At 43.1% G+C, this 24,315-nt stretch overlaps 1 protein-coding gene and 1 long non-coding RNA gene across 10 annotated transcripts in view; one reads left to right on the top strand and one right to left on the bottom strand.

Annotated features, from left to right (window-relative positions):
- The window catches only part of LOC135545911 (far upstream element-binding protein 3-like), an 87,622-nt gene extending 81,638 nt beyond the window's left edge, over positions 1–5,984 (bottom strand). For 7 of the 9 annotated variants that reach the window (XM_064973891.1, XM_064973917.1, XM_064973926.1 and 4 more), the window contains exons 1-2: positions 5,858–5,984; positions 276–387 (exon numbers count right to left, since the gene is read on the bottom strand). In XM_064973891.1, the coding sequence (XP_064829963.1) occupies positions 276–387; positions 5,858–5,953 (208 nt within the window). In that variant the 5' untranslated portion in view covers positions 5,954–5,984. Of the gene's footprint in view, positions 1–275; positions 388–5,857 lie in introns of those variants that run through there. The other 2 variants (XM_064973958.1, XM_064973949.1) reach the window with 2 other exon arrangements.
- A 144-nt stretch (positions 5,985–6,128) lies between these two features.
- The window catches only part of LOC135545958 (uncharacterized), a 143,916-nt gene continuing 125,729 nt past the window's right edge, over positions 6,129–24,315 (top strand). The window contains exon 1 of the long non-coding RNA XR_010456526.1: positions 6,129–6,478. This is a non-coding gene — a long non-coding RNA (uncharacterized LOC135545958). The remainder of the gene's footprint in view (positions 6,479–24,315) is intronic.

Raw genomic sequence — 24,315 nt, 5'->3', positions numbered from 1 at the left:
TACTTAGTTATTCCTTGCCCGCGAACATTCAACCACTCATCAGAGATGATTGCAATACAGTCTGCTTTCTATATGATTTTCTTGACCTTCACTTGAACTCTGATGAACTCTGCATCCAGCAAATGAGTAGATAAAGCATGTCTGATTGATGACTAATCGTTCATGGACTCGTTTCAAGGTAAAAAAAAGTTAAGACATTGTGAAAACCTCAGGAAACTATCCCTTTAAAATCGCCGGCAACAGAAGAATGAAATGGCTAATAGCAACCAGCTTACCTCCGTCTTCCACCAATCGCTTCTGGTCCACGTAGCCATACATGGAGGGGTCTACAATAGGTGGGGAACTGTTTAGGTGAGAAATCTGCTCATTCCTCATTTTTCCTGCCATCTGAAATGTGAGGAAAATAATAATTACTTCACAGATTTTCTATACAACAGTTCATCCATCCATTGTATTCATTGTTGTTACAATCTGAGAAACATTTCACCAAAAAATTGCTTATTACATTTATCAAAATTGCCAGTCCTATGACCACTAAAGCCCATTCATACGCTACCTGTCGTAACGATAGTATCTTCTGGCCGGGGAAGTTTTGTTAAGAGTACCGACGCATGTTCTGAACATTAAAATGCATTGCTTGCAGTACGGTTTTGGAAACATAAGGAACATATTGTTCATATCAGCAGGAAAAAAAAAAATGTAAACAAATTACTACACACCTTTATAGGGTTAGGGTTCCCACACAGCCATATGTCCATGTTACAGTGCTTGTTTATGGAAAGCAGACAGAAGACCCCTGCACATCGACTTGGTACTGGTACCTTGTGTATATAGCCAAGTTTTTTTCACTCATTTTGTATTCATTATTATGAGTTATTATTTCTCAATTCTCTCTCTCTCTGCATCGTTGGGAAGGGCCCGTAGGTATGCATTTCACTGTTAGTCTACAGCTTTTGTTTACAAAGCATGTGACAAATAACATTTGATTTGATTTGATCGCAGGTTTTAAGCGACTGGCAGATGGGGTGAAAATGGAATGAGATTGATCTGTCAATAGTTTCTATATCAGACACACAGCTGGATGGGCATATGTCCGTTTATGTGTGTGGTACACTAAGGGATGAGCCTACGGCAGGTATAAAGCTGAGTGTGCTGGCTAAACTAACCCACTCCCAGCCAGTAAGGAGCAGACTGAGTTAATAGCATATTAGACAGGCCTCCCCCTAGCCAGAACCCAATGGGCCAGGGGACGAAGGGTGGGACGGCACCAAGTCTAGCTATTCCTTCATCATTTACAGACCAGAGATAATAATACAACAGGCCGAAAACAACTGGAGAATCAGAGTGGGCTTGTCTGAAATGCAGTGTGTCATGTAACAGCCCAGCCCAAAGGCTACACTGTCCATGTTACAGTGCTTGTTTATGGAAAACAGAAGCGTGCATGCGCTAATTAGCCATCGGCGACTCAAGAAGACCTGTGTGTAAAGGGAAGACTGGCGCCACAAACGTCTTGTCGCTGAAAAATACTGTTGGCTGCAACTACGTTTAGGTGGAGTATTTGTCTGTTCTGACTGCCAGAGCCAATTCGCCTCTAAACAGAACGTGTAAGGCCCTTGGACTATAAGGAGTAATGTTAAGCTATTTAGTTCATTATTGGGCTATATGACCACGTCAGGCAATTGCGTCAAAAGCACTTGTAACCATGAGTGCTAGAGCTATTATCTGCTGAACAACACAACAAGGTTGACTCATCGGCAACTGAAATGCCTAAACCAAATAGCCTAACCTTGAGAAATCAAATGACAACCAAGGAAAAAAAATAAAAAATACAAATGTGCAACACTGTATAGAATCATTTTCTGTTGCTCTTATTCACCGTCACGTGCTTTAAAAGACATGGGGACGTTGTGTAAAGTGTAAAGGATTTAATAATGTATCATCTGAGCTTTGAGTAGCCAATGGAGCCATGCAGTTCAACCATTCCCCTTCCAAACAAACGTATTGTAGACACTTGAGATGATTTTGAATCTTTCAGAGGCCCAATTGTTATCACCTCTATCCATGAGTTTTGGGGCCAAAGAGCTAGTTAGTGAGCATTCTGTCAAACAATGTGATAGAGGGTTCAATCAAACAAATCACATATATTTTGCATGAGAGGGAGCATTGTAATATCTATGTTTACCCAAAACCTTTATGTAGCACAAATAGGCATATTATCTATGGTATCTAGTGAAAAAAACATAATATAGTACTAAGGTGTTAGGTGACGCGATAAACAATGGACGCTATGTGAGAATTCTACAAAGATAACTGCAGTAATCAAATCAATTTTCACTAAATGTCAATAATGTTGTCGTCAAAATACATAAATCATTTGAAAACATGAATGTGGGAGTTGTCTAAAAATCCCAGTACTGTACGTCATGATATTTACGCAATATGAGCCCAAATTTAAATCAAGCGTTATGCTTAAAACGTTAAAATCTGTGGAACAGCTCTTTTTCTGAATCCTGTGAAATCGGTGTGTTCATATTTGCTCTTTGTGAATGGTATTCTTCACTATACCAGAGTAAGATTGATGTGACATTGTATTGCCAATAAGTGTTGGAAAGTCCTGAGTGTGTTCTACGGTCATCAAACATACTTTGGACTGAAATATAAGGTTAAATGTTCTCAGAGACACTGAAAAAACATAGCAGGTTACAAAGTAGAGCGTCGTAGCTACGTTTTGATGATGGGTTGTCAGGGATTGGTCCAAATTCACCATTCGCCACCCCCATTTCCATGACCTGTGCTAGCTTGCTAGCTGTGTGGGAGAGCCTGATACCGTTGTAACGTGCCATTGCAGCTTTATTGTACCAAAAGCAATTTTTGTGACTGATGGTTTTATTCTTTCAAGTAAAAACTACAATAACAGTGGCTACAGCCCTACAATCAATAAAAACATAGCTAAATATCAGTGAATTGATAATGTGTCCTAACTATCTTTCTGTGCAGCTGGCTCGCAGAGAGCTCACCAACTGTCTCTTACTGGAAATGGTGGAGTTTATCCTCCCATCACCAATGTAACGCATCAACACCAAAAAATACATTACAATGTAACCCAACTCAGGTGTAGACCTACCTTAAACTGTGTTACAGTTTAGACTTAGTGAGAAGTGTGTGTCTGTGCTAGCCTAACACAGACATACCCAGCCTGTGTGTGATGTGTGTTAGAGATGCACGATATATCAGTGAACATATCGGAATCGTCCGATAAAAGCTCAAAATGCCAACATCGGTATCGGCTGATGTCTAGTTCAATGCCCGATTTGCAAAACCGATGTCAAAGCTGACGTGCATACCTGTATAATGAAGGTACATGACGTAACAATGCCACGTACAATTTTGCTCTATACGTGCAACACAGCATTCCTAAACTAGCCCACAATGTCTGCTGTGTGGATCAAGCAGTCAACAAGTCAAGCAGTCATTTGAAAGAGTAAAACCATTTCAGAGACATCTCAAAGGCGAAATCCATTAAAGCCAAGATAATGGAATTCATTGCCCTTGACAATGAACCGTTCTCTGTCATGGGTGATGTTGACTTTCGCCGACTGGTCGAGCACCGGTACACACTACCAAGTGCACTATTTTTCAGATGTTGCCTTACCGGAGTTACACAGTAATAGTGTCACTGCTAGTAGCTTCATACATACTATGGAACACCGTTTGAGTCTTTGCATGTCAAAAAAAGATACAGTAGCACTGTCAAACCTGTACAAAAAAAGTCAGCAAACACCAGCCACGAACGATGTGTTTGCAATACAGATTTGGTAATAAAGCATAATTTGTTCGACCACAACTTCTGGGGTAGCTAGCTTTAGCTTGGTACCTAGCTAGCACCAATACAACCAGCCTGAAAACAATGACCAGAAGAAACTGCAGTCATTTTCATTACTCTTAGCAATGACTTAGGAATCCTTGTAAGTATGAGCTAGGTTGTAACTTGTTGTTCACCTATTGAAATTGAACTTAATAAATAAATAGCTACAACTAACTATAGCAACTAAAACAGATTATGTATTTTTTCTATGTTTTTAGGGAAGAACATTGTTTGCATCCATGAGCTAGCTAGCTTTTTTTTTTATATAGCCAGCACTGTTGGTGTGCGAGACAACTTTACCACTACCATAGCACACATATCGATTAATCGTTGTGACTTATGAAATACAAGTGAGTGTAATCAATGTGTAATAACTACTTTAAAAAATATGTATGAACGCATTAAATTATTATGTGACGTGCAGCCATATTCAGGTCCTGATTGGTCAACAAACCTATTTGACAAGTCAAAGTCAAGTCAACACAGCAAGTAAGTGAAATAAATAGGTTTTGATTATGTTTTACTGGTAATGGGGACATAAGTAAATGCCAACAAAATACCTTTTTGGTCTGTGTGGTGTCTGTGTAACCTTTATTTAACTAGGCAAGTCAGTTAAGAACAAATTCTTATTTACAATGACGGCCTACCTTTTTTTGAGGGGGGGGTCATCTCTGTGTTCTACAGCAATTCTGACCACCTGATCTTATGACTACCCAATCTTGTGTTTTTGGACAAAAGGTGTTGAATTTAAGAATCCACACAGGTTATTTGGTGCTTTATTGACAAGGGATCAACATTGGCCTGTCCTTTTACGATCTATTTTAAATAAGATATCTCAGAGTTGGTAAATCCTATCCTCATGATATAAAATGTTCTGTGTTCCTGGGAAGCTTCTCTATAACATGGAATACAAAGTATATAACATGGAATACAAAGTATAACACAAAAACCACAGTTTAATTTTGTCCTCTAAAACAGTGTTTTTAATGGGCCGTTGGTGTCTTGAGTAAAAAAAAAATGTGTTTTTCATCTCTACTCCAGTCTGAACTATTTAAACTATTTAAACCATATTGAACAATTAACAATTTTTCTTCAATCACAGTATTTTCAATATATAGCTATTTTTGGTTGATTTGTCTCAAACCAGTGAGTTTATTAACATTCCTCAAGAATATCAACATAAGTAATTGCTGACAGTGGAAGAGGTGGAAATGTTGTTCCTTTGTCATATAATTGCTACATTTACTATAAATATAGCATCAAAAATAGTTTTCCAGATTGAATTCTGGCGATGCGAATATTGGTTCAAGACTGAGACAACCTGGTTCAATTTGGGTCAGGAGTCTAACACCCTAAAACTTGTGACAATCTACCCTTACCTGCTCTTTAATCGGGTTCCTAACTAGACACTCCAGCACAGTGCATAATATGGTGCTTGCCAGTTACATAATGGAGCCTACTTGCACGGGGGGCAATTGAGTCAATGATGTTTACAACTGGGAAACAATATGGATAACGATCTGTTTAAAAACGTGTGGGTGTGTTTGGAATCTTTGCCTACTTGTCACGGATTGTTATGGGTTTGAGAGCACGGTTACACAGTTCAACCCCAGAACTTCAGTGACTGAACAACAAGTTGCATTTGGACACGTGTGGAAAACGTAGCTAGCTACTGTAGCGATCTTAACATAAATTAACTTGCAAGACTTCGTGGTAACAACACGGTAAACTACATAAAAACATAGTTTCCAGTCGTGACCTGTTGCAGCCAAAATGAACACACGCGAGTACTCATTGCAAACTCGAAACAATTGTGGTTGTCAACTAGCTTAGAATGTTAGCTCGCTGGCTAGGTCGCTGGCTAGTGTTTTTCATGAACACATAGCACAAGCTGCAGAGATGGGCGAGTTAAAATAAAAGTTATTTATAGTCGTTTAAAAGGCCTAGCTCAACCTCAGTTGATTCCTTCGCGAATTCCTCTACTCCTATTACCTGTCGGGCCCGATGTAAAGCGTGGGCGAAGCCGTCAGCTTTCATTCCGGACTGAGCAACGGAGGCCTGTCCCTGCACCAACTCCGCCATCATCATCTCCACCCAGACTTCTCGGTTGTAAATAGTTACCACAGCCACAAAGTAAGATTTGGCTATTGTAAAAAAATATATATATAAAAAAAATGCACTTTTGTCTTAATTTAAGGTTCGGCATAGGGTTATCAGTTTGGTTAATGTTAGGTTTATCATCACATTGTGGAATCAGGTGGGGCTTAGCTATAATTGTGTACTTTGTAGCTGTGATAATCAGTGACGGCCAGACTGCTCAATTGTTGGACGCGTTCGAGTAAATCACTTTTGTCAGGGCTGCAGTACAAACACTTAAGACACACCCCCGTCCACTTTACCCTAGCCTTATGCCCTTGGGGGAATCCCTGTCGCCATCTTGGACGGTGGTCCAAATGATTAGCCAAGCAAGGGAAATTCGCAACCTAGCACTCGTTCTTAGTCGTTTTTGCGAGTGTACAATTATGTTAACTCAGGGGCCAGAACCGCACCATAATCCGCTAATAAAAATCCATAATTTAAAAACAACATCACTGGAGAAGTCAACATACATGTGTAAGTAAAAACGAATGCAAATAAGTTAGAAACTGTGATACTGATGCACATGACGGCACAAACGTCTCGTTAAAAAGTACATATGTTTTTGTTTGGTAATCTTTTGGAAATTGTAGAAAAACATTTTCCTTCTTCAAAAGTTCCAGCTAGGCAGGTTAACGTTAGTTAGCTAATTAATTTGCTGGCTATCATAGTGTAGGTTTATATTAATAATTATATATTTAATATAAGTATACATGCTCATATAAAGCTTCCAGTGGCTGAAAACACAATCACGGGATGAACGAGTGACGAATTTCCGGCCAAGGCTGGTCTGGAAATTGTCCGATTCCCACCTACTGCATGAACTTGACATAAATCATGTGATCAGAGGTTATGCCGTTTTGACAGCAGCCGACTGTAATGGTGCGGTCAAGACATCTGGAAACTGAAAAATATGAGGTCAGATCATGACGTTAGTGAAATTCATGTCGGAGCTCTAGGAAGAGGCCCGATTTCCCGAGTGGGAATTCCGAGTTGGAGGACCGTTTAAAACAAATTTTCTCATTCGGAGCTCGTTTTTTCTGAGTTCCCAGTTGTGTTGAAATCTCGGAAGTGTTCCCAGTTGTTTTGAACATGGCACAAGTTTTTTGCAGTTGCTCGTAATATTCACCCTGCAGCCATCGCTTGCCTTGTGGGAGGCTCTATTGTCAACCAATCATGTGGGTGATTTTGTTTGACGCACGCGGACATGACCAAAGGCGTGACTGAAACAGGAACCAATTTTGCCGCAGTTCGTAAAATAGGCCTACAGTGGATATGTGCAAATGAATGTGATAATTTATTGTACAATGTGCACGTTTTCAGTTTGCGAGTGTGTGTGTTATATGAGTTGGAGACATGTTTATTTGTAGGCTACATTATAAAGATAGACTTTTATTCACAATGGCAATACAAACCTTGCTTGGAAAAAAACATAATTAACCTGGTTTCCATACAGCCATTTCATGCAGATTAATTACCTGACTCATGAAAAAAGTAATGACCAGGCTGATGGAAACACAATATGCTGGTACAATTTTATAAATGCTGACAGACAATTTGTTAGACATGGTTGGATCTTTTTGTGTCTAACATTATTTATGCGAGAAATGGTGGCGGAAAGGCCTTTATACGGAAATATCTTGCAGTCACTCGAATAATTGCAGCACTTAACAAAGAGTAGCAGGCAGTTTCAGAATGGGTGGCAAGAATAAGTTATTCCTAAATATTTAAAAAACATTGTATTTGGGACAAATCATTCACTAAGCCCTAAACCTCAACTAAATATTGTAATTAATAATGAGGAAATTGAGCGAGTTGAGGAGATTAAACTTAACCCTAGATTGTACATTTATGGTCAGAACATATTGATGCAACAGTAGCTAAGATGGTGAGATGTCTATCCATAATAAATTGCTACTCTTCCTTCTTAACAACAATACCAGAAACAATACTGCCCAGTCGTGTGATCAGGTGCCACAAAGAGGGACTTGGGAAAATTACAACTAGCCCAGAACAGTGCAGCAAGGTTGTCCCTTATATGTACATGTAGAGCTAAGATTAATAATATGCATGTTAATCTCTCATGGCTCAAAGTAGAAGAGAGATGGACTTCATTATTACTTGTTTTGTAAGAAGTATTGATTTGTTGAATGCACCGAGCTGTCTGTTTAAACTACTAGCACACAGCTCGAACACCAATGCATATTGTGATAATGGCGCCGGAGGGAATGGCTGCTGTTTTATGGCCTCTAAACCAACTGTGCTATTTTGTTTGTTTTTTCGCATTGTTTGTAACTTATTTTGTACATAATGTTGCTGCTACCGTCTCTTATGACCGAAAGTAGCTTCTGAACATCAAAACATCACCTTGGCTGCTCTTTAATTATTTGTTACTTTTATCTCTGAATTATTTTTTTTGTATTTTTCTTAACTGCATTGTTGGTTAAGGGCTTGTACGTAAGCATTTCACTGTTCTATTCGGCGCACGTGACAAATAGCATTTGATTTGATACCCCACAAGACATGCCACCAAAGTTCTCTTCACAGTACCCAAGTCCAGAACAGACTATGGGAGGCACACAGTACTACATAGAGCCATGGCTACATATTCCACATAAAGTAACTCACGCAAGCAGTAAAATCAGATACATAGAAGAAAAAAATTGATAAAATACACCTTATGGAACAGCGAGGACTGTGAAGAGTCACACACTGAGATACAAACACACATAACATACACACTATGTACACTTGGATTGTGTGTTGTAGTGGCCTGAAAGGACATACTTAATGTATTTTGAAATCTGTTTTAAAATCTATTAATTGTTACATATTTTTATTATAATACAGTTGAAGTTGGAAGTTACACTTAGGTTGGAGTCAATAAAACTCGTTTTTCAACCACTCCACAAATTTCTTGTTAACAAACTATAGCTTTGGCAAGTCGGTTAGGACATCTACTTTGTGCATGACGCAAGTAATTTTCCCAACAATTGTTTACAGACAGATTATTTCACTTATAATTCACTGTATCACAATTCCAGTGGGTCAGAAGTTTACATACACTAAGTTGAAAATTCCAGAAAACTATGTATGGCTTTAGAAGCTTCTGATAGGCTAATTGATGTCATTTGAATCAATTGGATGTATTTCAAACTCTGTGCCTCTTTGCTTGACATCATGGGAAAATCAAAAGAAATCAGCCAAGCCCTCATAAAAAATATTGGAGACCTCTACGCTCTGGATCATCATTGGGAGCAATTTCCAAGAGCCTGAAGGTACCAAGTTTATCTGTACAAACAATAGTACGCAAGTATAAACACCATGGGACCACACAGCCGTCATACCGCTCAGGAAGGAGACGTGTTCTGTCCTAGAGATTAACGTACTTTGGTGTGAAAAGTGCAAATCAATCCCAGAGCAACAGCAAAGGACCTTGTGAAGATGCTGGAGGAAACGGGTACAAAAGTATCTATATCCACAGTAAAACAAATCCTATATCAAGATAACCTGAAAGGCCGCTCATCACGGAAGAAGCCATTGCTCCAAAACCGCCATAAAAAGCCAGACTACGGTTTGCAACTGTACATTGCAAAGATCGTACTTTTTGGAGAAATGTCCTCTGGTCTGATGAAACAAAAATAGAACTGTTTGGCCATAATTGACCATTGTTATGTTTGGAGGGAAAATGGGGAGGCTGGTAAGCTGATGAACACCATCCCAACCATGAAGCATGGGGGTGGCAGCATCATGTTGTGGGGGTGCTTTGCTGCAGGAGGGACTGGTGCACTTCACAAAATAGTTGGCATCATGAGGTAGGAAAATTAGGTGGATATATTGAAGCAACATCTCAAGACATCAGTCCGGAAGTTAAAGCTTGGTCGCAAATGGGTCTTCCAAATGGACAATGACCCCAAGCATACTTCCAAAGTTGTGGCAAAATGGCTTAAGGACAGAAAAGTTAAGGTATTATAGTGGCCATCACAAAGCCCTGACCTAAAGAGAATTTGTGGGCAGAACTGAAAAAGCATGGCCTACATACAGTGGGGCAAAGAAGTATTTAGTCAGTCACCAATTGTGCAATATCTCCCACTTAAAAAGATGAGAGATGCCTGTAATTTTCATCATAGGTACACTTCAACTATGACACACAAAATGAGAAAGAAAATCACATTGTAGGATTTTTAATGAATTTATTTGCAAATTATGGTGGAAAATAAGTATTTAAAATAAAGTGGTGATGCTAACTGACATAAGACAGGGAATTTTTACAGGGATTTAATGTCAGGAATCGTGAAACTGAGTTTAAATATAGTTAGCTAAGGTGTATGTAAACTTCCGACTTCAACTGTATAATGTATATTACTGCCTTAATTTTTGCTGGACCCCAGGAAGAGTAGCTAATGGAGATCCATAATAGAAACAAATGTGTTGTGTGGTTCTCCCATTACAACTCAGGGCCTTCCTCTGTCACTGCCTGGTAGAGATCCTGGATGGCAGGGAGTTTGGCCCCGGTGATGTACTGGGGAGTACGCACTACCCTCTGTAGTGTCTTGCGGTCGGAGGCCGAGCAGTGGCCATACTAGGCAGTGACGCTCTCGATGGTGCAGCTGTAGAACCTTTTGAGGATCTGAGGACCCATGCCAAATCTTTTCAGTCTCCTGAGGAGGAATAGGCTTTGTCCTGCCCTCTTCATGACTGTCTTGGTGTGTTTGGACCATGATAGTTTATTGGTGAGGTGGACACCAAGGAACTTGAAGCTCTCAACCTGCTCCACTACAGCCCCGTCGATGAGAGTGGGGGCATGCTCGGTCCTCCTTTTCCTGTAGTCCACAATCTTTGTCTTGATCCTGTTGAGGGAGAGGTTGTTATCCTGGCACCACACGGCCAGGTCTCTGTCTTATCGTCATCGGTGATCAGGCCTACCACTATTGTGTCATCAGCAAACTTCATGATGGTGTTGGAGTCGTGCCATGCTGTCATGAGTGAACAGGGAGTAGAGGAGGGGACTGAGCACTTACCCCTGAGGGGCCCTCGTGTTGAGGATCAGCATGGCAGATGTGTTGTTACCTACCCTTACCACCTCGGGGCGGTCTGTCAGGAAGTCCATGATCCATTTGCAGAGGGAGATGTTTAGTCCCAGGGTCCTATGGGGACTATGGTGTTGAATGCTGAGCTGTATTCAATGAATAGCATTCTCAGATAGCTATTCATTTAGTCCAGGTGGGAAAGGGCAGTGTGGAATGCAATAGAGATTGCATCAAAAACATGTTGACATACTCTGTATATATATCCCAAAATAAATAAATCCTCAATACATTTTAATAGAAAGTTATCAAAAAAAGATAAGATCTTGCTACCATGGAAAGGAAAGAACCTGTCTATTTGTGGAAAAATCACCCTGATTAATTCTTTAGTCATATCCCAGTTTGCCTATTTGCTTATTGTCACGACTTCTGCCGAAGTCGTTGCCTCTCCTTGTTCGGGCGGTGCTCGGCGTTCGACGTCACCGGTCTTCTAGCCATCATTGATCCTTTTTTCATTTTCCATTGGTTTTGTCTTGTCTTCCCACACACCTGTTTTCAATCCCATTCATTACCTGTTGTGTATTTAACCCTCTGTTTCCCCTCATGTCTTTGTCAGAGATTGTTTTATTGTCAGTATAGTGTGATTGTTGTATAGGTGCGCGTCGGGTCCTCGTACCCATGTTTGGTTTGTTTGTACATTTAGTGTAATGGAACTTTATTAAAAGACTCCATTTTACACTCAGTTTGACTCTCCTGCGCCTGACTTCCCTGCCACCTATTACACCTAAGCATGACAGAATCTCTGACCATATATGAAGTCAGCAGGAGAGGACACTATGCCCATGGACCTGGAGGAACGCGTTCAGGTTCAAGCGAGGGAGCTTGACTGTATCAGCTCCGTCATGGAGCACATTGTCCAGAAAATGGATCGCTGGGAGAGACAGGGAGTTTCTCCAGCGCCACCACCACCACAACCGGAATCTCACGTGAACGTTTTTTCTTTTCCGGAACCGAAGATCCATTTATCCCTACCTACGGGATACAACGGAGATACTGCCGGCTGCCAGGGTTTCCTCCTCAAACTGAACTTATATCTAGCCACGGCCTCCCCAGTACCATCCCCAGACCGTGAGAAGAGTTACGCCCTCGTCTCATGCCTCACCGGGAAAGCCCTGGAATGGGCCAGCGCTGTGTGTAGAAGGGAGGATGCGGCGTTGGACCATTTTGAGGAGTTCACCCGCCAATTCCGGATAGTATTCGATCAACCACCTGAAGGCAAAGCAGCGGGTGAGGTCCTCTATCATCTGAGACAGGAGACGAGGAGTGCCCAGGATTTTGCTTTGGAGTTTAGGACCTTGGCTGCCGGCGCTGGATGGAGCGACAGGGCCCTGATCGACCATTACCGTTGTAGTCTACGCAAGGATGTCCGTCGGGAGCTGGCCTGTAGAGACACCACCCTCACCTTCGACCAGCTGGTGGACATGTCCATCAAGCTGGACAACATGCTGGCTACTCGTGGACGTCTAGATCGGGGTCTGGTTGTTCCATCCTCCCGCACCCTCTCTCCCGAACCTATGGAATTGGGAGGGTTGGTGCGCAGGGAGACCGGAGGGGGTTCCCGCTTCGAGCACCATTCATGGTCGCAGAGGGCACACTGCTGATCGGTGCCGGGTTGGTTCCTCTGGGAATAGAGAGGGCAGGCAGGGCATTCTGGCGTCACCCCAGTTGAGTAGGCACCATTCTCATCCAGAGCCCTCTGCTGCACTAATGTTTGTCTCTATCTCTTTTTCCAGATTTTTCACTGCCTTCCCAGTATAAGGCACTAGTAGATTCAGGTGCGGCTGGGAATTTCATTAATAAAAGTCTAGCTCATAGTTTAGGGATCCCTATTGTTCCTGTGGATATGCCTTTCCCTATTCATGCCTTAGATAGTCGACCATTAGGGTCAGGGTTTATCAGGGAGGTAACCGCACCTTTGTGTATGATAACGCAGGAGGGTCACAAGGAGAAGATTAGTCTTTTCTTTATTGATTCACCTGCGTATTCTGTGGTGCTAGGCCTACCCTGGTTAGTTTGTCATAACCCCACTGTTTCTTGGCCACAGAGGGCTCTCACGGGGTGGTCGCGAGAATGCTCAGGTACGTGTTTATGGGTTTCCGTTGGTGCTACTACGGTAGAAAGTCCTGACCAGGTCTCCACCGTGCGCATTCCCCCCGACTATGCCGATTTGGCTCTCGCCTTCTGTAAAAAGAAGGCGACTCAGTTACCACCCCATCGACGGGGGGATTGTGCGATAGATCTCCTGGTAGACGCTGCATATCCCAAGAGTCACGTGTATCCCCTGTCGCAAGCGGAGACGGAGGCTATGGAGACATATGTCTCTGAATCCCTGCATCAGGGGTTCATTCAGCCATCCATTTCACCCGTCTCTTCGAGTTTTTTTTTTTTGTAAAAAAAAAGGATGGCGGTTTACGCCTGTGCATTGATTATCGAGGTCTTAATAAAATCACAGTGAAATATAGTTACCCGCTACCTCTGATCAATACGGTTATTGAGTTAATGCACAGGGCACGTTTTTTCACAAAATTGGATCTCAGGAGTGGGTACAATCATGTGCGTATTAAGAAGGGTGATGAGTGGAAGACGGCATTTAGCACTACCTCATTATGAGTACCTGGTCATGCCATATGGGATGATGAATGCTCCATCAGTTTTCCAATCATTTGTAGATGAGATCTTCAGGACCTGCACGGGCAGGGTGTAGTGGTGTATATCGATGATATTCTGATATACTCTGCTACACGCGCCGAGCATGTGTCCCTGGTGCGCAGGGTGCTTGGTCGCCTGTTGGAGCATGATCTATATGTCAAGGCTGAGAAATGCTTGTTTTTCCAACAATCCATCTCCTTCTTAGGGCATCGGATTTCCACTTCAGGAGTGACTTCCGGCGCCGACAGAGATGGCCGCCTCGCTTCGCGTTCCTAGGAAACTATGCAGTTTTTTGTTGTTTTTTACGTGTTATTTCTTACATTAGTACCCCAGGTCATCTTAGGTTTCATTTACATACAGTCGAGAAGAACTACTGTATATAAGATCAGCGTCAACTCACCATCAGTACGACCAAGAATATGTTTCTCGCGACGCGGATCCTGTGTTCGGCCCTACAAACAGGACAACGGAATGGATCGCATGCAGCGACCCAAAAAAACGACTCCGAAAAAGAGGGAAACGAGGCGGTCTTCTGGTCAGACTCCGGAGACGGGCACACCGTGCACCACTCCCTAGCATTCTTCTTGCCAATGTCCAGTCTCGTGACAACAAGGTTGATGAAATCCGAGCAAGGGTAGCATTCCAGAGGGACATCAGAGACTGTAACGTTCTGTGCTTCACGGAAACATGGCTCACTGGAGAGACTCTATCCGAAGCGGTGCAGGCAACGGGTTTCTCCACGCATCGCGCCGACAGAAACAAACACCTTTCTGGTAAGAAGAGGGGTGGGGGCGTATGCCTTATGGCTAACGAGACATGGTGCGATGAAAGAAACATACAGGAACTCAAATCCTTCTGTTCACCTGATTTAGAATTCCTCACAATCAAATGTAGACCGCATTATCTACCAAGAGAATTCTCTTCGATTATAATCACAGCCGTATATATCCCCCCCCAAGCAGACACATCGATGGCTCTGAACGAACTTTATTTTAACTCTTTGCAAACTGGAAACCATTTATCCGGAGGCTGCATTCATTGTTGCTGGGGATTTTAGCAAGGCTAATCTGAAAACAAGACTCCCTAAATTTTATCAGCATATCGATTGAGCAACCAGGGGTGGAAAAACCTTGGATCACTGCTACTCTAACTTCCGCGACGCATATAAGGCCCTGCCCCGCCCCCCTTTCGGAAAAGCTGACCACGACTCCATTTTGCTGATACTTGCCTACAGACAAAAACTAAAACAAGAAGCTCCCACGCTGAGGTCTGTCCAACGCTGGTCCGACCAAGCTGACTCCACACTCCAAGACTGCTTCCATCACGTGGACTGGGACATGTTTCGTATTGCGTCAGATAACAACATTGACGAATACGCTGATTCGGTGTGCGAGTTCATTAGAACGTGCGTTGAAGATGTCGTTCCCATAGCAACGATTAAAACATTCCCTAACCAGAAACCGTGGATTGATGGCAGCATTCGCGTGAAACTGAAAGCGCGAACCACTGCTTTTAATCAGGGCAAGGTGTCTGGTAACATGACCGAGTACAAACAGTGCAGCTATTCCCTCCGCAAGGCTATCAAACAAGTTCAGCGTCAGTACAGAGACAAAGTAGAATCTCAATTCAACGGCTCAGACACAAGAGGCATGTGGCAGGGTCTACAGTCAATCACGGACTACAGGAAGAAATCCAGCCCAGTCACGGACCAGGATGTCTTGCTCCCAGGCAGACTAAATAACTTTTTTGCCCGCTTTGAGGACAATACAGTGCCACTGACACGGCCTGCAACGGAAACATGCGGTCTCTCCTTCACTGCAGCCGAGGTGAGTAAAACATTTAAACGTGTTAACCCTCGCAAGGCTGCAGGCCCAGACGGCGTCCCCAGCCGCGCCCTCAGAGCATGCGCAGACCAGCTGGCTGGTGTGTTTACGGACATATTCAATCAATCCCTATACCAGTCTGCTGTTCCCACATGCTTCAAGAGGGCCACCATTGTTCCTGTTCCCAAGAAAGCTAAGGTAACTGAGCTAAACGACTACCGCCCCGTAGCACTCACTTCCGTCATCATGAAGTGCTTTGAGAGACTAGTCAAGGACCATATCACCTCCACCCTACCTGACACCCTAGACCCACTCCAATTTGCTTACCGCCCAAATAGGTCCACAGACGACGCAATCTCAACCACACTGCACACTGCCCTAACCCATCTGGACAAGAGGAATACCTATGTGAGAATGCTGTTCATCGACTACAGCTCGGCATTCAACACCATAGTACCCTCCAAGCTCGTCATCAAGCTCGAGACCCTGGGTCTCGACCTTGCCCTGTGCAACTGGGTACTGGACTTCCTGACGGGCCGCCCCCAGGTGGTGAGGGTAGGTAACAACATTTCCTCCCCGCTGATCCTCAACACTGGGGCCCCACAAGGGTGCGTTCTGAGCCCTCTCCTGTACTCCCTGTTCACCCACGACTGCGTGGCCACGCACGCCTCCAACTCAATCATCAAGTTTGCGGACGATACAACAGTGGTAGGCTTAATTACCAACAACGACGAGACGGCCTACAGGGAGGAGGTGAGGGCCCTCGGAGTGTGGTGTCAGGAAAATAACCTCACACTCAACGTCAACAAAACTAAGGAGATGATTGTGGACTTCAGGAAACAGCAGAGGGAACTCCTCCCTATCCACATCGATGGAACAGTAGTGGAGAGAGTAGCAAGTTTTAAGTTCCTCGGCATACACATCACAGACAAACTGAATTGGTCCACTCACACAGACAGCATCGTGAAGAAGGCGCAGCAGCGCCTCTTCAACCTCAGGAGGCTGAAGAAATTCGGCTTGTCACCAAAAGCACTCACAAACTTCTACAGATGCACAATCGAGAGCATCATGGCGGGCTGTATCACCGCCTGGTACGGCAACTGCTCCGCCCTCAACCGTAAGGCTCTCCAGAGGGTAGTGAGGTCTGCACAACGCATCACTGGGGGCAAACTACCTGCCCTCCAGGACACCTACACCACCCGATGTTACAGGAAGGCCATAAAGATCATCAAGGACATCAACCACCCGAGCCACTGCCTGTTCACCCCGCTATCATCCAGAAGGCGAGGTCAGTACAGGTGCATCAAAGCTGGGACCGAGAGACTGAAAAACAGCTTCTATCTCAAGGCCACAGACTGTTAAACAGCCACCACTAACATTGAGTGGCTGCTGCCAACAGACTGACACTGACTCAACTCAAGCCACTTTAATAATGGGAATTGATGGGAAATGATGTAAATATATCACTAGCCACTTTAAACAATGCTACCTTATATAATGTTACTTACCCTACATTATTCATCTCATATGCATACGTATATACTGTACTCTATATCATCTACTGCATCCTTATGTAATACATGTATCACTAGCCACTTTAACTATGCCACTTTGTTTACATACTCATCTCATATGTATATACTGTACTCGATACCATCTACTGTAATTTGCCTATGCTGCTCTGTACCATCACTCATTCATATATCCTTATGTACATATTCTTTATCCCCTTACACTGTGTATAAGACAGTAGTTTAGGAATTGTTAGTTAGATTACTTGTTGGTTATTACTGCATTGTCGGAACTAGAGGCACAAGCATTTCGCTACCTTCGCATTACAATCTGCTAACCATGTGTATGTGACAAATAAAATTTGATTTGATTTGAGATGGAGAGCGACCACATTACAGCCGTGCGTAATTGGCGACTCCAACCACGGTAAAGGAGTTGCAGCGTTTTTTGGGGGTTTTCCAATTACTACCGGAGGTTTATCTGGGGTTTTGGTCAGGTGGCAGCTCCCATTACCTCACTGCTAAAGGGGGGCCCGGTGCGCTTGCAGTGGTCGGCTGAGGCGAACAGTGCTTTTGAGCACCTGAAGACTCTGTTTACCTCGGTGCCTGTGCTGGCTCATCCGGATCCCTCTTTGCCATTCATAGTGGAGGTGGACGCATCCGAAGCTGGGATAGGAGCAGTGCTCTCTCAGCGTTCGGGTACGCCATTGAAGCTTCGCCCCTGTGCTTTCTTTTCGAAGAAGCTCAGCCCGGCAGAGCGAAACTATGATGTGGGGAATCGAGAGCTGTTAGCTGTCGTAGAAGCCTTGAAGGTGTGGAGGCATTGGTTTGAGGGGGCTAAACACCCTTTTCTCATCTGGACTGACCACCGCAATCTGGAGTACATCCGGCAGGCGAAGAGATTGAATCCTCGCCAGGCAAGGTGGGCCATGTTTTTCACTCGTTTTGTGTTTACTCTTTCTTACAGACCAGGCTCCCAGAACGTTAAGGCAGACGCATTGTCTCGGCTGTATGACACAGAGGAGCGGTCCATGGATCCCACTCCCATACTCCCAGCTTCGTGTCTGGTGGCGCCTGTAGTGTGGGAGCTGGACGCGGACATTGAGCGGGCGTCACGTGCAGAGCCTTCTTCCCCTGAGTGTCCAGCTGGTTGTCTGTATGTTCCGTCTGCTGTCCGCGACCGATTGATATATTGGGCTCACACGTCACCCTCCTCTGGTCATCCTGGGATAGGTCGGACGACGCGCTGTCTTGAAGGGAGGTACTGGTGGCCCACTTTAGCTAAGGACGTGAGGATTTATGTTTCTTCCTTTTCGGTGTGCGCCCAGTGCAAGGCTCCTAGACACCTGCCCAGAGGTAAGCTACAACCTCTACCCGTTCCTCAACGGCCATGGTCGCACCTGTCGGTGGATTTTTTGACTGATCTTCCACCTTCACAGGGTTATACCACGATCCTGGTCGTTGTGGATCGGTTTTCAAAGTCCTGTCGTCTCCTCCCTTTGCCCGGTCTCCCTACGGCCTTACAAACTGCAGAGGCCCTGTTTACACACGTTTTCCGGCACTATGGGGTGCCTGAGGATATAGTGTCTGATCGGGGTCCCCAGTTCACATCAAGGGTCTGGAAGGCGTTCATGGAGCGTCTGGGGATCTCGGTTAGTCTTACCTCAGTTTTTCACCCCGAGAGTAATGGGCAGGTGGAGAGAGTTAACCAGGATGTGGGTAGGTTTCTGCGGTCTTATTGCCAGGATCGGCCGGGGGAGTGGGCGAAGTTCGTGCCCTGGGCAGAGATGGCTCAGAACTCGCTACGTCACTCCTCCACCAACCTTACTCCCTTTCAATGTGTATTAGGGTATCAGCCGGTTTTGGCTCCTTGGCATCAGAGCCAGACCGAGGCCCCTGCGGTGGACAATTGGTTTCGGCACGCTGAGGAAACCTGGGAGGCAGCCCACATCCACCTTCAGCGTGCCATAAGGCGCCAGAAAATTGGCGCAGACCGTCGCCGCAGTGAGGCCCCAGTGTTCGCACCAGGGGACAGGGTCTGGCTCCTGACCCAAAACCTGCCCCTTCGCCTGCTCTGCCGGAAGCTGGGTCCGCGGTTTGTGGGGCCGTTTAAAGTCCTGAGGAGATTGAACGAGGTATGCTATAGGTTACAACTACCCACTCATTACCGTATTAACCCCTCGTTCCATGTGTCTCTCCTCAGGCCAATGGTGGCTGGCCCGCTCCAGGAGGCTGAAGTGCGTGATGTTCCTCCGCCTCCACTAGACATCGAGGGGGTTCCGGCGTACTCTGTTCGATCCATTTTGGATTCGAGACGTCGGGCGAGGGGCCTTCAGTACCTCGTGGACTGGGAGGGGTACGGGCCGGTGGAGAGATGCTGGGTTCCGGTGGAGGACGTGTTAGATCCTTCCATGTTATCAGAATTCCACCGTCTCCATCCGGATCACCCTGCACCTCGCCCTCCGGGTCATCCCCGAGGCCGGTGTCGACGCGCAGCTGGAGCCGCGCGTCAGGGGGGGGGTACTGTCACGACTTCTGCCGAAGTCGTTGCCTCTCCTTGTTCGGGCGGTGCTCGGCGTTCGACGTCACCGGTCTTCTAGCCATCATTGATCCTTTTTTCATTTTCCATTGGTTTTGTCTTCCCACACACCTGTTTTCAATCCCATTCATTACCTGTTGTGTATTTAACCCTCTGTTTCCCCTCATGTCTTTGTCAGAGATTGTTTTATTGTCAGTATAGTGTGATTGTTGTATAGGTGCGCGTCGGGTCCTCGTACCCATGTTTGGTTTGTTTGTACATTTAGTGTAATGGAACTTTATTAACCTCTTACACCTATGGTGGCGCTATTTCATTTTTGGAAGAAAAACGTTCCCGTTTTAAACAAGATATTTTGTCACAAAAAGATGCTCGACTATGCATATAATTGCTACTGTTCGAAAGAAAACACTCTGACGTGTCCAGAAATACAAATATCTTCTCTGTGCGTGCCCTTTAACGTGAGCTTCAGGCAAAACCAAGATGACTTGGCATCCAGGAAATGACAAGGATTTTTGAGGCTCTGTCTTTCATGATCTCCTTATATGGCTGTGAACGCAAGAGGAATGAGTCTGCCCTTTCTGTCGTTTCCCCAAGGTGTCTGCAGCATTGTGACGTATTTGTAGGCAGATCATTGGAAGATTGACCATAAGAGACCACATTTACCACGTGTCCGCCCGGTGTCCTGCGCCGAAATTGGTGCGCAAAAGTCACCTGCCAGTATTTTTCCATGGGGCACAGAGAGAAGCAAGCTTCCACGAACTGCATGTCAATGAAGAGATATGTGAAAAAACACCTTGAGGATTGATTCCAAACAACGTTTGCCATGTTTCGGTTGATATTATGTAGTTAATCCGGAAAAAGTTTCACGTTGTAGGTGACTGCATTTTCGGTTCGTTTCGGTAGCCAGGCGCAATGTAGAAAACGGAACGATTTCTCCTACACACAGACGCTTTCAGGAAACACTGCGCATCTGGTATGTGGCTGGGAGTCTCCTCATTGAAAACATCAGAAGCTCTTCAAAGGTAAATGATTTTATTTATTTGGTTATCTGGCTTTTGTGAAAATGTTGCGTGCTACATGCTACACAAAATGCTATGCTAGCTTAGCATACTCTTACACAAATTAGTCAATTTCTATGGTTCAAAAGCATATTTTGAAAATCTGAGATGACAGTGTTGTTAAGAAAAGGCTAAGCTTGAGAGCAAAAACGCATTATTTTAATTTTATTTGCGATTTTCAGAAATCGTTAACGTTGCGTTATGCTAATGAGCCTGAGGCTTAGTCACAATCCCGGATCCGGGATGGGGAGTTTCAAGAGGTTAAAAGACTCCATTTTACACTCAGTTTGACTCTCCTGCGCCTGACTTCCCTGCCACCTATTACACCTATGCATGACACTTATGGTCTTGCCTACACCTAGCGACCTGATTTTTATTTTATGAGCAAAAAATATGACATTTTATTTGAAATGGCAAGCCAGACAAAATTCATGCATTCATTCATTAGGCCTATTTATATAATGAATATGAATTCGGTGGGCAGAAATTATTAACTATTAAAGCATTAGACCTCTCACTAAAGGAGTCAGTCATACAAAAGTTATACTTAAATCCAACCTTGTTCTCTAGCAGATTAGTAAGAACTTCTCACCCCATGTTCAAGAAAGGCCTTTCCCCCTCTTAATTCAGATTACAACCTCTCACTTTCGGTTATTTGAAAATGAAACAAAATATCGATATTTTTAAAACGAGCCATAGAAATTTGGTTGCAATTTCAGTTTAATCCACCAGAAAAGACAGAACAAATATACAACAAATATTGTGGTAAAAATCAAATCTACTAACTGATTAAAAAAACGTATATTTTTTAACAAATTTAAAAAAAGGTATACTCCTTGTCAATTATATCATAAATAGTACTGGTGGAGTTATGTCATTCATGCAGTTAACAAAAATGTATGGAAATGTGCGCTCTACACAAAATTACTAATTGCAACGTTACTGCAAAAATGGAAGAGGCAAGTTGAAGGAGGGGAATGTAAGGTACTTGTCTGTAGGTCCTGCATTAAAGACCAAAATTGCTTAAGGAAAATTGTGATAAATAAAAAAGTATACTAGTTCAATTAGATTTTTTTTAAAGGAACAAAAAAATTGACAACTGTGCCATGTAGATTTTTGATTTACCGATTCCATGACAAATGGTTTATGAACTGATATGCAAAAGGACATCGGATTCAAAACTTTATTTGTTATTATTTATTATACAAAATTGTTGCAACCAATATAATGTTTATATATATATATATATATATATATATATACACAGTGGGGAGAACAAGTATTTGATACACTGCCGACAATGTGATTTTCTGGATTTTTGTTTTAGATTCCGTCTCTCACAGTTGAAGTGTACCTATGATAAAAATTACAGATCTCTACATGCTTTGTAGGAAACACTGCCGATTTTGCAGGTTATCAAATACTTGTTCTCCACACTGTATATGGGGTATACAACATCCTAGCTCTGCAGATTTTGCTGCGAAGAGACAGAATCATTAGATAATTTGTTTTGGTACTGTCCATATGTAGCTTGTCTTTGGTCGCAGATCCAGGAATGGCTGAAGAATTGCAACATTTACCTGGAGCTAAATCTGCAGGTAGCGCCACTGGGTGATTTGAAAAGTCATAGTCAATCGATCAATAGTGTAATACAATGTTTTGCTAAAGGTATTATCTTTAATTCACAATCTGCAGAAACTATGAGAATAGAAAGGTTCAGAACTTTTGTCAAACATAACAGCACAGTGGAAAAAAAATATGGCAAATAGAAATCCAATATGGATGGTGTTAAGACATAGATGGGAGAGGTTGAGTGGAGCTGAAGGGTGGGACTAATAACAAGTTAATTAATGTAAAATATACTGTGTCCTTAAGATGTATATAGGTTCAGAATGTTGTTCATTAGTTTACTCCAATTAGGGGAGGGGTGGAAGGGTTAGTGGAAAATGAAGAAATATATATTTTAAAATGGTTATGAGTCCTTGTAGGCTTGATGGACAAATTGAACTGGCAACAGTCAAACAGAGAACACCGGTATCAATATACTGGGGAATCATGGGGAAGATGGGAGACACCTGGAGGGGGGTGGAGACAAGCACATAGACAGGTGAAACAGATCATGGTGTGATGACAACTGTCAATAACTTTAATAATAAAACATCTGATTGGCTTAGACTAAAAACTGCTATGGATATATTAACCAGATGAATTGGTTGAAACATTTAATCCAAGAAAGTGGGTTTAGTGGGTACGTGGCCTTAATAGGCATATTTACCCTAACGGACTACTGTGTAATCTGTTACTCCCCAACCCTGGATACTTTGAATTGATGAGTTGCATCTAGGTCACACACACACACTTGCATGCACACACACACACACACACACACATTATATTTCATATATTATTTGCTTGAACAAATTATTTATTTTGACAAATTATTTTTCTCTGAAAAAGTTAAAGAAAAAATGCAATAAATGAAACCCAAGTGACGGTAGATTTATTCCTGAGATGAACACACCAAAAGCTCTGTAGAATGAAAAGAAGGAAAACACTTGGTATTTGGAGATGCATAATCTACTCTCTTTATGGTAGTCCCCTGCATTATTACACCCCTTTGCTTTTATTCATCTCTGTATCTGTGTTTTTAGCGACTCAATTACACTGCATCCTGTGGTGAAAATTACAGATGTTTCCCCATACCTTTCTCTGCTGGGACAAGAGGATAGAGGATCCCCCCTACCACCCTGGCCTTTTTCTATTTCTCTACCTTGCCTATCCTATCATCACTCTTCTCACTATGCTATTCCCCATTTCGCCCATCTCTCCCAGACATTCACACATTGAGGTTTGTCTGAATGCAGAGGGAGAATGAAAGGTGAATTAAGTTGTTAGAGAGATACTTTTACCATCACGGCTAACATGCTCTGCCGTTGGGTTGTAAATTCCTCTGCAATCATCTCTGAAAAACTATATGCAAAACAGCTGTCTCCAATGACTAATTTCCAGTGTAAATATGGTATTTGATCTCAATTTGAATTCTATATTTTTATACTTTTATTAGATAACATAATTGAGAGGATAGTTTGCAAGTAGGCAGAACATTTCAATGTACTGTGTACACTTTGTTGTATCCTGTGCATATGACAAATACACTTTGATTTGACTTTGGTGCAGTTTTGATAAATATACCCACAGTGGGACAAACATTTAGTATCAAATCAGGTACATTATTTTAAACAGCTGAAATGACGTGAACTCATACTAAAGATTTCTCAGCATATTTACGTTATCCTGATACGTATTTAAATACATCAGGTATTCCAATGTTCAGTTCACAAGTGAGTATCAAGGCATTGAAATGGGGTTGCCAATAAGTCTAAAAATGTTGCCATCACCACAGCCCACATATTTAGGCATCAGTCTGAAGGTTGCCTCCCAATTGTAAACTCACTTAACTGTAACTGGATAAACATTTACAATGCTTCTTGTAGTTATTATATGAATCCATTTCAATTTTAGAGATGGCACTTTGCTCATGGATCTCTAACATTAAGTTATTCTCTGACCGTTAACAGGTGGAAAATCTAAAGAAGTTTTCTTAACAAGAAATATGTATTGTCCTTTAATCAGGGCTGATCTGAAGA

Source organism: Oncorhynchus masou, chromosome 1, assembly GCF_036934945.1.
Source record: "Oncorhynchus masou masou isolate Uvic2021 chromosome 1, UVic_Omas_1.1, whole genome shotgun sequence".
Classification (NCBI taxonomy): Eukaryota; Metazoa; Chordata; class Actinopteri; order Salmoniformes; family Salmonidae; genus Oncorhynchus; species Oncorhynchus masou.
The sequence above is the reverse complement of the archived record's forward strand: the minus strand, read 5'-3'. Positions and strand labels throughout refer to the sequence as shown.